Below are 16,354 nucleotides of genomic sequence, written 5' to 3'. Positions count from 1 at the left end.
TTAGAGTTGTCCAGATAATGCAATTCTAAGATTTTACCCCCTTCATGACCTTTGACTCCAATTCTGTGTACAAGCTATGGGCACTGTGTATATAATAGCCGATGCATATGTGCAAGTGACGTCGTTGTGCTATGTAATATGTGAAATGTCCCCTTAATGACCTTTGACCTCAATTCTGTGTACAATCTCTAGGCACTGGGCATAACACTTTACAAGGCAGTCTGTCAAAAAATGACCAAAAGAAAGTCATGTAAATGCGCCACTTGAAAAGTGGTACCTTTTGTTCTCATACAGCCCAAAGGTGTGTTTGAGTCATCGCAAGCACAAAAAGCACACTTTAGCCGTCGATGTACAGTAATTTACCGCTCACCTTATTTTAGGTGCCTCATATAAATAAATTGAACAGAGTCGCTTATCGATAACCCGCGACAATGTGACAAGGCTGCCAGGTATATCCATGTCCCTTCCATAAATATTTCGCAATCTATTTTGTTATAGGCATATTCTTTAAAGTGAAATGGGTGAAAAGAGGGGAGAGCGGAGAGGAGATCGAGAGAGAGGGGAGGAAGACAAAAAGAAACAGTAAGAAGAGGGGAGGAAAATGGGATAGGGCCCGCAACTGATAAAGTGTAGGCATATTAAGAAAGCATAACAGCAGACAAAGGAAAAGAAAGGAATGACTCAATAAATTGAATAATAATTATTACAGAAACTAAACACATAATATAACAGCACTAGACAGCCATTCCATTAAGTAAACATCTTTATGGGTTACGTAATTATAAACGCCCATTCAGATGTATTTCACCCTAGTAAGTATGTCAGCGCCCGAATCGGACACGATAAATGAATAAAAGCTTTAATCGTTGGGAGCAACTCCTCTGAGGTTTGGCCAGTATGTTTTATGTATGCGAGGTATTGACCAAAGTTAAGTTGCCATAATACTGTATTTTTGGGATTTTTATAAACAAATATATAATAATATATAAATAAACAACATTATTTAGAAACTTTAAAATAATTATTGTGTTTAATTCCATGTCTGCAGTTTATCTTTAATTTAGCAATATTATTAGTTTATTTATTTAGTAATCAACCCACTTAAAATTAAAATCTAATAATGGTACACTTACAATTCCCATAACACTCTTGGTAGGCCCTTCAGAGACTCCTTTTGAAGGGATTTCAAATGAACATCTCGTAGATACCTGCCAAACACAATCCACAGAATTCAAAGATAATATCAACAATAATCAGGGATAACTAAGAGAAGGTAAAATCCCACAGCTGAAAACATACCCCAAAAATGCATAAGCCGGGTAACAAAGTTCGTCCGATAGTAGATTACACCGGTTCCATCGGTTGCCAGACATCGCGTGCTTTAGCCGACATTTTAGCTCCTTTAGTAAAAGGTACGGAGCACCACGTACGCAATTCAAAACATTTAGCTGAGGACATGGTAGAAGTAATGAATGAAGAAGGGGAGATTTTCAGCTCGCATGATTTTGTTTCATTGTTTACAAACACTCACATCGACGACAAATGCCTTGAAGTTATCAAAGCTCGGTTCAGGAAGATCAGGTCGATAATCTCACTAGTCACCTAAACCAGAGCGACTGAGCGATCCCACGGGTAGCAATAAATTTACATAAGAAAGAAGGCACCATTCCGTTTTTGGGTACTCTAATTGTCAAAAAAGCAGATGGCTCGGTCAATTTGTTTGTCTATAGAAATGTCTCCCATACTGACCAATACCTAAATTTCGACTTCCACCATCCCATACACCACAAACTGGGTGTAATTCGTACTCTATTAGACAGAATAAACAGCGTAGTAATGGAAGACAAGGACAGGAAACTAGAAGAAGAAAAGATTAAGCAGGCGCTCGGGCACTGTGGCTACCCCCGGTTGGTCATTTAAGAAAGTTAACGACAAAATGGCAAACAAACAGAGCAAGCCTATAAACCAAGAAAGACCGTAGTAATCCCACAAGGGGTTTTGTGGTGATCCCGTAGTAGAGGGACTCACAGAAAAAGCCAACAGGATCTTCCGGAAGCACGGAATAGCCACTGCCATGATGCCCAACACCACGCTCCGCAAAATACTAGTTCATCCTTAAGACAAAATAGACTCTCTGAGCACAACTGACTGCGTTTAAGAAATGCCATGCGCTAACTCCTGCGTTGGTGAAACGGGACGCAAATTTGAGACACGCCTAAAAGAGCACCAAATACAAAAAGGACAGGTGTCAAAACCCAAACACCCGACAAACCCGAAAGTAATCAGCTAGTGAGCAGTCTAAGTCAGCTATGACAGACCATGCAGTACAACAAACCATGTCATCAATGTGGACAATGCTAAAGTTCTCTGCAATGAGTGTGATGCAAGACATGTCAACGCAAGACTTGCCAAAGTATCTATATGGATCAGGAGAAGAGGAACCAACGTCATGAACAGAGACGATGGGGCCCACTACCTACGTCACGTATATTATCTTCTCCTGGTTGTAAATACACCCTCTACAGACGGGATACATCCAACTCTTTATTCTGATGATGCCTATCGACCATGATAGGCGAGACCGTCAATATAGTGAGTAAAATATTTGGCTTTGTTCTAATAAAAATTTCCTAACAATAATATTCTCCCAAAACGTATTTGTTCGACTGTATTATTTTTACGATGCTCATCAACAGTTGGCTCCTTTGATGTTACCAGTACTTGTATACGTAACGGATGCTATTACCAATTGAGAGGACTCGTTGATTCCTTACAATGCTATAGGTAATAATAATTAAATAACAAAATGTTTTCTTACCTTTTCTAAATCTCTGATATGTGTAAAATGTTACAGTAACAATAACAACTAGTAATTTCATTATTGTAGCATTATTTTGTTTATACATTTATAAGGACTATAAATTAAGAAAGCTGGCATCGACAATATAGATGAACTGGGAGTTGAACCGACTACCACTGGATTACGAGTCAAGTGTCATTAGCATACAGACTGTATCAAAATTACCCATCAGTTTCCAGGAATTATGGACCTGACTGCCACATCAGAATGTAACGTAGGAGCCACATAATTTCTTGATTATATATCATAAACATTCATGACATTAAATTTGATAATTTCACGAGGAATTTGAAAGAAGCAGGCTTTTTTATAAACCACCAGTAGCAGACAGATGTATGTATCGGCTGACATGGCTTATAATAGGCACAGGAAAAATAGTGAATTGTGATTTTACCAGCATATCTTCAATGATAAGCTAAAGATACAATTTTAATTTGCTAAAAAAACGAATAACGATACTTGCAATTTTCGAAGACGAGAAAGCCCTGTAAAAGCTCCATCGTAAAGTTGCGTTAACGGATTACTATTAAGATTCCTGTGATACAAATCAAACTATAAGTAAAGTCATTTTTTCATCTTTACGAGATATATGATAGCATTATTTGGGAGCATATGATATGTTCCAAACTTTGCCCAACATGCTCCAAAAGTAACACGCGCTAATATTGTGTTAATAGCAAAATACAGCCTTTGATCAGTGAAATAAATTCCAAGATTCCTTTTAAACAAAACACAACTTTAACTCACTATTGACGGTTTCGCCTATCATAGTTAAGGCTTCGTCAGAATGATGGTTGTAAATCCTTACTTCCGACTGAAGAGGGTGTATTATCCCCGGAAACACAAAACGTTTTCGACATCATCCGCAAAAGGTTAGAAAAAGTTACCAGAAACGTTTAAATGTCGGGTTTTGTCAAGGGCATATAAACGGTATATAAACCGTTTTCATACGATTAAAAAACATAGTTTGATAACCAACTGGAAATATTCTAATAAATCTTATTTAGGTGTTGATAAAAGAAAAAAAAAAAAAAATATTTTACAATAACATTTGGAAAACATTTTAAAAACATTGTTGTAGTGTATTTTTAAACAAAACATTTTCATGACCTTTATATAACCCGACATTTAATATTATTAATGCGTTTTTATCTCAACAAAAATCAAAAATTTATCCTGTTTAAAACGTTTTGAAAACGTTTTTGTGTTTGCTGGGATCAGCCGAGGGGCCACTTCCTTACTCACGTGTATGATCCTCTCCTGGCTGATAATACACCCTCTTCAGTTGTGATACGTCCAACCGGAAGTAAGGATCTACAACCATCATTCTGATGATGCCTACCAACCATAATAGGCGAAGAAGTCAAAAGTGATTTTTATAACAGCTATAAACACGCCTTACACAGCTTGATTGTTAACATGGCTATACGCTGGCGAAGTTACGTAATTAATTGGATTAACTACCATAGCAATAGGTGCAAACAATTTTGAATATACCGCTCTTTTCAAAGAGACTAATCTTACAGGTGCAAGTGATTAGCATTTCTTTGACATCTATGGTACAATGCAGAGGTACCGTATGAACGTAGTAGTGAAGCGCGATTTAATCATAAATTGTTTGTACCTACTGCTATGGCAGTTAATCCGATTATTACGAAACTTCGCCAGCGTATTAGGTTATATCTATAGATGTGCTTTTGAGAATATACATAATTATAAACTTTAACATACAGTTCAATAAGACGCCCACAGTTGAAGAAGGTCCCATTTTCTATCGAAGATATTTGGTTATTCATCAGGTCACTGTTATAAGAATCAGAAAAGCATCTATTCAATTTTGTAACAATGAAAATGTAATGCGCACAAAGATTATCTTTACACTTTGTTTCCCCAAGTTATTCCCATTCGAATGATTAAAGGCAGCGTTTCAAAACTGTCAATATTTCCTCGGGCCTTTCAGTACACAGTGGTCCTTTAGGGCGATTCCTGCCGCCTTTAATGGTCTCATTATAGCGTGACAGGTTAATGCTCACTGCTTATAATCTGCCTATTCCGTTGGAAAAGTTAATGTAAATTGTGTCATATTTGAAATACTCTCTTTTAGCATTCAAATTGTTATCAGTTGAGGAAATACTGTCGCATTGTGCCGCATGACATTGTCATTTATAAAAAACATGGTGAAAATTGAATAAAAAACAACATACTTTGATATCAACTAAACTTACACTATTTCAATATTTGTCGTATTATTGAACATGTCAGAAATGTCTGTCAACTTGTTGTTTTTACCGTACCTGCGGAAGATAATGATAAGGACATTGATTAAAATAATGATGATAATAATAATGAAGATAATAATAATAATAATAATAATAATAATAATAATAATAATAATACTACTACTACTACTACTACTAATAATAATAATAATAATAATAATAATAATAATAATAATAATAATAATAATAATAATAATAATAATAATAATAATAATAATAATAATAATAATAATAATAATAATAATGACGACGACGACGACGATAACAATATTCATAATAAGATACATACAATCTGGTAAGTGATGATGGCAACCCGTACTGCGTAGCTATCTTGTTGTTCGCCACATTCCTAATAAAAACAAACAAGAATTAGATCAAGCACGTTTCAATGAAGCAAAGCAATTTGAGGCAGCTCAAATAAGAGACAAAGGGCAAAACAGAAAATGAAGACACATTAAAGAAGCCATCTTAATCCGGCAAAAAGGGCCAACACATTCATCCGAGACACTTCCTACCCCATATTTACGACCAATTAGGCCTAATCCAAAACGCCACCATCATCGAGTTCCAACAGGAAACAGACGAGGAGTGTGAGAGTTGATCAGTCAATTTGAGAAAGTACTACGATGTAGTACGAAACGTCATTGAGGTATGTTTAACATCTTTATACCGAAATACTTTTGGATTTGTAAACCAGAACTCTTACAAATAATAATTATGGACCATCCTGATGAATTTATTTACTTATCATCAAAGTGTTATTTAATAATGAATAATATATTGATTTTTTGGCTGCTTCGATCAACAATATTTAATATACCCTTAAATTAAAGGCAACTTTTAGCGTTAGTGATTTATAGTTGACATTGGTCTCTAATACATTCAATAAGACCATTAAGTATTTTCTTTATTTGCCTTTTCACCTGTTTTTAAGTTGTTTTTTCTAATTTTAGATTTTTAGAAAAAAATTATTAATTTACATGCATGTAGCATTACATGCATATAACTTAATAACAGGTGAAAAGGCAAACAAAGAATATACTTAATGGTCTTATTGAATGTATTAGAGACCAATGTCAACTATAGTCTTTTGCGACTAGAACCTCATAATAAGATTGATGTCTAAGTTACATTGTAAGGCTCACAAAACATGAGCATAGCCTAGAAACATATGATATGGTGGGGTACGTGTGGGAAAAATCCGATATAACCCCGGTCCTTCGCTGCAAGAATGATGGATATGGCATTTTGTTGCCCGGGTTTTGTTGCTTTTTGTGGTTTGCCTTAAATTCCCACACTCCTTCTCCGCCACACCCCGGGATGTTTAACTTAACAATTTGCCAAATGGTTCATTTTGTGGCGTCACAATTGCTGCAGTTTACCCTTGCTTTCATGCCCTTCGGGGCTCTAATAAACTGAACTCCATTTGTTGCACGCCGGGGTTGCACGTCTTTCTCTAATGACTGTCAGTGGCTTCAGCCCTGCGGTGACATCCCGCTATCTCTAAGGTCCGCTATCTCTAAGGTTCGCTATCACTAACGTGTAAAGTCTATGGAGATCAGAATCCCGCTATCTCTAATAGAGAAAAGGGTTCGCTATACCCTAAAAAAAAGGTCCGCTACTTCTAAGGTTCGATATCACTAATTTAGAATAAGGTTCGCCAGTTCTAAGGTTCGATATCACTAATTATAAATAAGGTTCGCTATCACTAATTTAAAATAAGGTTCGCTATCACTAATTTTGAATAAGGTCCGCTATCACTAATTTATTGAAGGTTCGCTATCTCTAAGGTTCGTTATCACTAATTCCAATAAAGGTCCGCTATACCTAAGGTTCGCTATCACTAATTTTGTTTCAGGTTCGCTATCCCTAATTAATTAAGGTTCGCTATCTCTAAGGTTCGTTATTACTAATTTCGATTAAGGTTCGCTATACCTAAGGTTCGTTATCACTAATCTTAAATAAGGTTCACTATCTCTAATTTTAAATAAGGTCCGCTATCTCTAATTTCAAATAAGGTCCGCTATCTCTAATTTTAAATAAGGACCGCTATAGCGAACCTTATTTAAAATTAGAGATAGCGAACCTTATCTAAAATTAGAGATAGCGAACCTTATTTAAAATTAGAGATAGCGAACCTTATTTGAAATTAGTGATAGCGAACCTTAGAGATAAAGAACCTTAGAGATAGCGAACCTTAGAGATAGCGGACCTTATTTAAAATTAGAGATAGCGAACCTTAGATATAGCGAACCTTCAATAAATTAGTGATAGCGGACCTTATTAAAAATTAGAGATAGCGAACCTTATTTAAAGAACATTTCTGTGTTTGCTGGGTGCAAATACTTTAACATAATGTTATTTAACTGTTGACAAAATATTTGGCCAAAAACGTTTGCAAAAATAGTTTACAATGACATTTTTCGAAAACATTTTAAAAATATTGTTGTTGTGTGTTTTCATACAAAACGTTTTAAAACGATTTCATGACCTTTATATAACCCGACATTTTAATGTTATTAAAACGTTTTACCTAAACCAAAACCCAAAATATAACTTATTTAAAACGTTTTAAAAACGTTTTTGTGTTTGCTGGGATGCCAGTATAGAGAACAAAAAGGCTGGTACAACACTATATTAATAATAAGTGAAAAAACCTCTACAGTCTGTCCACTTAGAAGTACAAACCAAATCTGTGGCATCGGGGGTCGATGCTTTGCGTCACACGCGAGCGCGACGCGACGCGGAAAGAGCGTGGTGCACAAATCGCGCAACAGTTGGCGCGCCAAAGAAGCATTGCACTGAAATAATTATTCTCATACCTCCAGTTTCCGAGGTCTATTTACTTTGTACTTTTATGTGGACAGACTATATAGTGTGATCAGAGCGATTTTTAATTTATTCTGTAAAATTGAATGAACCACTTTTAGCGGGAATTGATGTTCAGGAAGTTGTGGAATAAAAAACAGGAATATGTACTTAAAGTCAATATCTCTAGTTTATCCCCTAACTAGTCTAAATTGACAAATCTAACTACAAATAATCTTACAATTTCAGGAGCACCGGTAAATAGTACAAAACGTCGCCAATAAACTCAATCTGGTTTAACGACACATCCCTGCATATAATGATAATAATTAGATCATCATTAGAAATGGATGGATATAGGCAAGATTTAAATAAATCAGATTTCATAAGACATTTGTTAGTAAAGGATGGAAACCTGAGTATCTTAACTAATTTGGATCTGCTAAATTCAGCAAAGATTTGTAAAGATACCTACAATCCAGGTTGGTACACTTAGCTACACTTTGCCTGTCTTTTGGTATATCTCTGCCCCCGCTCCCCAACTCAATGCTGGACCAAGCCATGATGTCAACAGGCCCGTGAGACCCTCCAACATTGAAAGATGGGGAGTGGGGAAGGGTGAGGTATAGACCACTTGACATGTGACGTCATTGCCCGGCAGTATGCGCACGCATTATGGCACTTTCCATTGTACTTTGCCCTGCAGTGTACGTGCGCATCGTAGTTTGCTCAGGGCATGTGTATTTTAGATCTCCCACCACATTTCATATAGTACAAGAAAGCCATTGAACAGTGAGGCGGTTCGTTCGAGCATATCGAAAGACCAATCCCTCGCCTTTGTTGATAAACATTGATGTCAAGTGGTCTATAGGGGAGTACTTCATTATATTGTATGCATGTTTCACTCGCCTCCCCAATTTCGATAGGGCACGCATTTCAATTGTTTAGTGCAAGTGTGCCAACTATTTTTTCCTGGACGCATCGTTCCCGGAACCACCGCTAGGTGGCAGCACACGACGATAGCTTTAACTAGTAACAAACGCACGGCGCATGCGCGAGCCGGGAAATTCAGTTTTGGTTTTGAAACGTAAACAAAGCCAAATATCAAAACGACTCCATGCAGAAAATCACTAATTTTTATAAAACTAAGCAAAATTACAATAATTACTTCAGGGAATATAAACAACAAAGTCATATCTAGCACATATGTCAAAAAGAAGTTGAAAATTCATCAGATAAGCGAGAAAGGGTCGAATTTTCGGTCAAAAAAAATTTCGAAAATAATCATATGTTTTTGGCCTAAAACTTGGCCATAACAAAAAAATACCCGTACACCACCAATTTCATGATTTTTGTCCTCAAAAATTAAATGAGTAATCCTCATAGTGTTTTCAAGTCAATTTCCCGGGAGACGGAGAAACGGACATATAGATAAAAAGATATTTAATTTTATTTTATTTAATCCACAAATTGACACCTGAGTCGGGGCGTTGCAAACGTGTCATATACGGTGGGTATGTGTGTACATATGTAGGGACCGAGCCTACAGCAAGCTTGAACTTCCCGGCTCGCGCATGCGCCCTGCGTTTGTTACTAGTTAACGATAGCTTTGATTGAACACCTTAATTACTTTCATATGCGAAGACCAGGTAATGCTCTGAGATGGCCCAGATATCTATGATTTTGGTTTAGGTAAAAACGTTTTAATAACATTAAAATGTCGGGTTATATAAAGGTCATGATAACGTTTTAAACGTTTTGTATGAAACCACGCTACAACAATATTTTTAAATGTTTTCAAAAAATGTTATTGTAAACTATTTTTACAAATATTTTTGCCAAATATTGTGTCAATACTTAAATAACATTATGTTCAAATATTTGAACCTAGCAAACACAGAAATGTTCTTAAAATGTTTTTTTCAAAACATTTTAATATCATTTAAATGTCGGGTTATATAAAGGTTATGAAAACGTTTTTAAAACGTTATTGAAAATATTTTGGGCAAACATTTTTCGCAAAATATTTTTTCAACCACAAACAAGAATGTTTTTGGAATGTTATTAAAACGTTTTTAAGGTTATGAAAACGTTTTATACTCTTAATATACCCTTTATATAACCCGACATTTAAACGTTTTCTGACAACCTTTTATAACCTTTTGCGAATGATGTCGAAAACGTTTTGTGTTAGCTGGGTTCAGAAGGGTTGGAAACGCTGATAAATATACGAAACAGCATAGATCTGGGCCAAAAAAGTGCATTTAATCAACAGCTCTACTGGACCCGTGACGTCTGCGCGACGTCACGGGTATAGCCGGGTATAGCCGGGTATATTATAAATATTATAAATTTAAATTAAACCCCCTTCATCTGGCCAGACGCCACCAACGGCATCTATCTCTAGTTCCGAAAAACTCTGGATTGTAGGTAACCAACTCGTACACAAAAAAAACCCATTTTACAGAAGAACATATTTGAGATTTTCCTCTTGTTTATACAGAAGCACGTTATTTTATACTACAGACTTGACATTTAGTATGGAATATATTTTTCGCAAAATTCCACGACTGGTCAGGAAGGGGTCTGCATAAACCGCACGGGCTAAATATTATTTGATAGAAAATGTGTTTTTCATGAGTTTACATTATATGGCTCATAATGTAGTGAATTTACCTAAAATGGCGGATTTAGGGAGGATGAATTTGAGCGTTATGGGGGACTCTATGCAACATGGTTCTCTTATTATCAAATTTATTGGGGTTTGAGGTGATTATTTCCTCAACTTCGGCAATCAATTGGCATTCGTCACAGCTAAAATACACTTTCAATATACCACTTTTAGAAAATTGGAGGGAGGAGTTTAAAAATATGGCTCTTAAACGTGATGCGTATTCAGAAAGTTTGAAGCCCCCCCCCCCCCGGAATCAAATGTTATAAACTTACGGTACAAAAACAACTGCGCGGATTCCTTGTGGTCAAACCTACGCAATTTCTCCCGACACACTCCAATTAATATTTAGCCCGTACGGTTTATGCAGACCCCTTCCAGACCAGTCTTACAATTTTGCGAAAAATATTCCATACTAAATGTGAAATCTGAACATGTGTTAAAGCACCTGCATAACATCATCAGCACCATGGCTATAGTCATCGTCGTCATCATCAACAGCAACATCATTATCATTATAACTGTCTTCATCGACATAATTAACTTCATGATCACCATGATGCCCATCATCGTTTTGCTCATCATTGGCATCGTCATTATCGTCCTCTTCTTCCTGCTCCTCTTCATCATCATCAACCATTTTATATAAGCACATTTTTGAGATTTTACTCTCGCTTATACATGTACATACCCAGCAAACACAAAACGTTTTCGATATCATTCGCAAAAGGTTATAAAAGGTTGTCAGAAAACGTTTAAATGTCGGGTTATATAAAGGGTATATTAAGAGTATAAAACGTTTTCATAACCTTAAAAACATTTTTGATAATCTACTGCTCAGCAAACAAAAATGTTTTGCAGAAAACGTTTAAATGTCAGGTTATATAATGGGTATAAAAACGTTTTAATAACATTCCAAAAACATTCTTGAATACTTGATACAAAACATTCTAAACAGAATGTTATTTTGGGAGTTGAAAAAATATTTTGCGAAAATGTTTGCCCAAAATATTTTCAATAACGTTTAAAAACGTTTTCATGACCTTTATATAACCCGACATTTAAATGTTATTAAAAGGTTTTGAAAAAAACATTTTAAGAACATTTCTGTGTTTACCGGGTTCAAATATTTTAACATAATGTTATTTAAGTATTGACACAATATTTGGCAAAATGTTTGCAAAAATAGTTTACAATAACATTTTTGAAAACATTTAAAAATATTGTTGTAGTGTGTTTTCATACAAAACGACATTTTAATGTTATTAAAACGTTTTTGCCTAAACCAAAAGCCAAAATATAACTTATTTAAAACGTTTTTAAAACGTTTTTGTGTTTGCTGGGTAAGCATCATCATGAGCTATCATGATCATGATCATCATAATTATCATCACCATCATCACCAACATTTATCGCCATCATCATAACATATTTTAACGTTGTCGTATCATCAATATTATCGATGGCGACGATTTTGGTAACAAATTCTCCCGTAATCGTTAGGGTTATATACGAGGATACTGGGGGTACTTACAATGTGTCAGTATCATTCGGGATGTTCGCAGTCAACTCGTGCAAGTCATGCAAGTCACCAAGTTGAGCTGAGCAATCAACAACGTTATCGTGGCAATGACACATATCATCGCATATCGTTGTATTCAATGTAACAGCGTGATAACAAGTCAGTATTAATATCCAACATAGTAGTATCATCATCCCCTTGATTGGAGACATGTTTTCATCCAAGGATTGTCATCAAGATGTAACCAAGCTCAGCCAATTGTAGAATAGGAAGAATGTGTGATGTTCTTGACTTGCTTGATTCTATCTTAAGAACAAGAAAGAAACAATGGAACCAAAAATTCAATGTCGTGCAGAATACCCACGTTGTAGTAGAGGAGTCGAATTGAATCCAACTAATAAAATATAATCCTATTGTATTACATTATTTTTTCAACAAAGTGCGGTGTTAATGGTTATAAAAAGTTGAAACTCAATATTTAAAATTGCCTTCTTTGTTAATTTTGCTTTGGGAGTTTATTCAAATTATTCAAAGACGTGGAATGAATGGTTTGAACTATGTCATTGGAATATATCAAAATGTCAAAGTGCTTTGAATTTGAATGTCCGGGCGTTACTTAAAACAATTGACCATACGGTGTGGTCCAAAAAGAACTTTACCCAAATTGAAAGATTAATTTCTCGAAGTTCAGAGCAGCTATTCTCAAAATTGTTGCATATTCTAAATATATGTATTTCTAAGAATATGGTGAAAAAAATAATTGAAAAAGAAGCTAAAGTAACAGCAGTTGGCACGTCAAGTGGCAGCAGTTTTACGTCAGAGGGTCCAAAATCACTTTGTCCACACGTAATTCAATGGGATGTTTCCGATTACCAAAAGTATTGCGTTAGGCATGCATATTGGTATTCACAATTTTACATGGATGGTCTATTGCCATTGGTCTACGATTTTAATCGTCACTAGTCATGCTAGATTAAACGATGTACCAACAATTCTTAAAATAATGTTACACTTATACAATATCATTAGTTTCACCTGGTGCAATTTTTAAATTTTGTGACTGCGTGAATTGCTAGACAGGATTTCAAGAATGTGAATTAAGAGTTTAAAAAAATAAAAGGTAAATTACGACACAAGAAAGGACTTTTTAACAGAAGTATACTTAAGTACAAGGAGTTTATTGGACGTGCTGCGTGAATTTGTATTCTTTTATAGAATGTGAGAACCCCACATAAACTTACCATAAGACTAGCGTAGAAGTAATAGGCCTATTATAAGTTGAAAAGACGGGTGGACGTCATAGAACTGGCCAAATGCATGCCTAATACTCCAGAGTCAGTTATAGACGCAACAGTGTCCCCCACATTCTGTCGGTCGGACATCCGGGCTATCTCTAGTCTAGGGCCCAAACTGCATGTGGCTCACGGTTTGTTGTGAACAACAGAAACCGGCTGTGAAGGAGGCTACATAGCGATATTGCTGGAGTGACATTCAATTTCGGGAATAAAGACACTCGACCATGGAATTTAATTTTAAGTTTGTCAGTATATAAACGGTAAATCAAGTAAGTTTCTTTCACTCTGAAGACTTAGAAACGGTTGTTTGATTCCACTGCTATTTGCGATCGAAATTTACATTACACCAATGACGGAAATCATCAACAAAAATCGAATCAGGGACTTGTTTTCACCTGAAAATCATCAACCGGAAGTGACGTGACACGGACCGACAGAATACCACGAATGACGTTTTAAATTGTTGTTGCATATTTTTGAAGAAAATATTATTAAGAGTATTCGATGAAAAAGTTATTAAAAAATAAACTGTGATTGTTTTGTTAATTTTCTAATTCTTTGTCAATGACGGGAGTGAAGCTCGGGTACATTATTGTATCTAACATGAATAGTGAGGATTAAATCTTGAAAGTGTACTTCATTCATGCATATAAAAATTTTTTACTTTTGAATGACAAGCCAAGGGTGTTTACCAATTATATGTATGCCTAACGCAATGCTGATGGTAATCGGATACATCTCATTGAATTACGTGTGGACACAGTGATTTTTGACCCTCTGACGTAAAACTACTGCCAGTTTAATAATTTAGCTTATTTCTCTCACCTTTTCACCACATAATTCTTAGAAAGATACAAATTTAAAATATGTAATACTATTAGAAATAGCTGCTCTAATCTCCGAGAAATTAGGCTTTTAAATTGGGTAAAGTTCTTTTTGGACCACCCTGTACAGGTGTGCTCCCCCGGAAAGACATCTGTTTTTGGGACTGCGCGGCTCTGAATAACTTCAGCTCTAAAAGACCCCTAAATTGTTCATTCCTCCCTTGTTGTTTTTTTTTTTTTTTTTTCAGGCGATTTTCAACCAGAAAGCCACACAAGCGCCAAAAGACCCCTTTTTACCTGCTCGAAGCTCCAAAAGACACTCTTAACCTGTTTAAGGGTAGACGAGGTATTGTTGGTCGAAGCAACCTAAAAATCGATTGGCATTATCTAGATCAATATATTATTGAAAATTAACACCTAGATGTTTTGCAAAAGTTCATTCTACAAATCGTATACTTTGTAAACTTGCTTAATTTATTGTAGTTGATGAGTTATGTACGTTTTACAAAAGTGTTGTTGTTTCAGCACTCTTTACAACGTAACTCAAGAACCGCAGCACCTATAAAAGTATATCTGTGATATTTTAATTCTTCTACACGCTCGCTATGAATTGAGCAATGCAGTTTTTGCCAAGGCTCACTACCATTCGTAAGATGCTGTGAACTACCAAATCACAACAGCTTAAAATAATTAATAACCTTAAATCGTCAAAAGACCCACTTGTGACGATACCGCGGCAATCAGCTCACAAAGACCACAAAATTCCAGGGGAACATGGCCACCAAAAAATTTGATATGCCCCGGAGGGAATGAACTGGTGAAAATACCATTTTACGTTCCATTGGAAAAGTTTAATTTTACATGAAGTACAAGTGAGATCCACATGAGGTCTCTGTATTCATGGTATAAGGAACGTTGAAACGAGATAAAAAATATAAATCATGAGGACGTATATGAATAAATTCTAAACTAAATAAAAAGATATAAAAATAATATAAATCATGAGAAAGTATGTGAATACATTCTAAATTAAATGTGAATGGGTACTGTAGCAGAGCGATTTAGCATGTTTGCATGTAGTGCGTGTATTATTGTGAAAGTCAAAATATAAATCATGAGATTCTCATGAGGAAGTGTGTGAATAAATTCTAAATTAAATGTGAATGGGTACTGTAGCATATCCCTACATGTCAGTGTTTTGTATTATGACCATGACGGAACTATACCATATTTTTAAGTAAGCTTAATTCAAATCGAAGCCGATACAAACACAACGATTATGTCAGGCAAAATGATCAACATTTTTTACTAAAATTATGTATGTATGAAAATGATACATAATTTCATCTTTAAAATAAATAATTTTTAAGTATCCTAAAAATCAAAAATTACAACTAACCTTCACGATTTCAACGACGTGACACAATTCGCTCTGACCGTCAACAGATATTCTGGTTCATGTACAATCATGGGGCATTTCAAATTTCGTGTTGTGCACTTTATTTACCTCGCTTGTTTCACCCCACCCAGGTGTAGTAGCTTGTAAAATGAGCTGCTAGGAGATAATTACAATCTGGACGCTGAGCTGCACTATACGGGTACAACCTTGCTTGTTGAAGCGAAATAATTCTGATGTGGCTCAGTGACAGCTATAAATAATTGTTGAAGCGTGTACAGGTACCCTCCGACGGAGTGCACATTAAATCACAAATATTATTTGTATCTAATTTGTTTTATGGGAATCCCATTTCGATAAATAAGGTAATGCATCTATATTAAAATAATTGGGAAATCCCACTCTATAGCTATTTATTACGAGACATTTCTGTCAATTATCTGCTGTATGAATACATGCACTGAATGGGTGAACTCATGCTTATTTGTCTAGCAGTCATACATATGGCAGTCAAGGTTATACACCACTAAATATGCCTATTTGTTTGCATGGCACCTGAAAAGACCGCTTTAAAATCGCTAAAATTGACCAAGTTATATAGCCAAAAAAAAAAGTACTTTTTAGGGGTTGATGCTTCAAAATGGTATATTTTTTCTCATTATAATGACATTTTTGTTGTAATAGTACTTCATACGCACG

The 16,354-nt window shown here is 35.5% G+C and overlaps 1 protein-coding gene across 1 annotated transcript; it reads right to left on the bottom strand.

The window, feature by feature from the left end:
- Positions 1–1,129: 1,129 nt before the first annotated feature.
- LOC140157872 (leucine-rich repeats and immunoglobulin-like domains protein sma-10) lies at positions 1,130–15,946 on the bottom strand. Its single transcript, XM_072181120.1, has 8 exons — positions 15,659–15,946; positions 12,153–12,446; positions 8,189–8,257; positions 5,429–5,488; positions 5,086–5,154; positions 4,592–4,663; positions 3,324–3,395; positions 1,130–1,208 (listed from the first exon to the last, which is right to left on the bottom strand). The coding sequence occupies exons 2-8, from the start codon at positions 12,350–12,352 to the stop codon at positions 1,130–1,132; spliced, it is 621 nt and encodes a 206-aa protein (XP_072037221.1). The 5' UTR covers positions 12,353–12,446; positions 15,659–15,946.
- Between the last annotated feature and the right edge of the window lie 408 nt (positions 15,947–16,354).

Source organism: Amphiura filiformis, chromosome 7, assembly GCF_039555335.1.
Source record: "Amphiura filiformis chromosome 7, Afil_fr2py, whole genome shotgun sequence".
NCBI classification, from domain to species: domain Eukaryota; kingdom Metazoa; phylum Echinodermata; class Ophiuroidea; order Amphilepidida; family Amphiuridae; genus Amphiura; species Amphiura filiformis.
The sequence above is the reverse complement of the archived record's forward strand: the minus strand, read 5'-3'. Positions and strand labels throughout refer to the sequence as shown.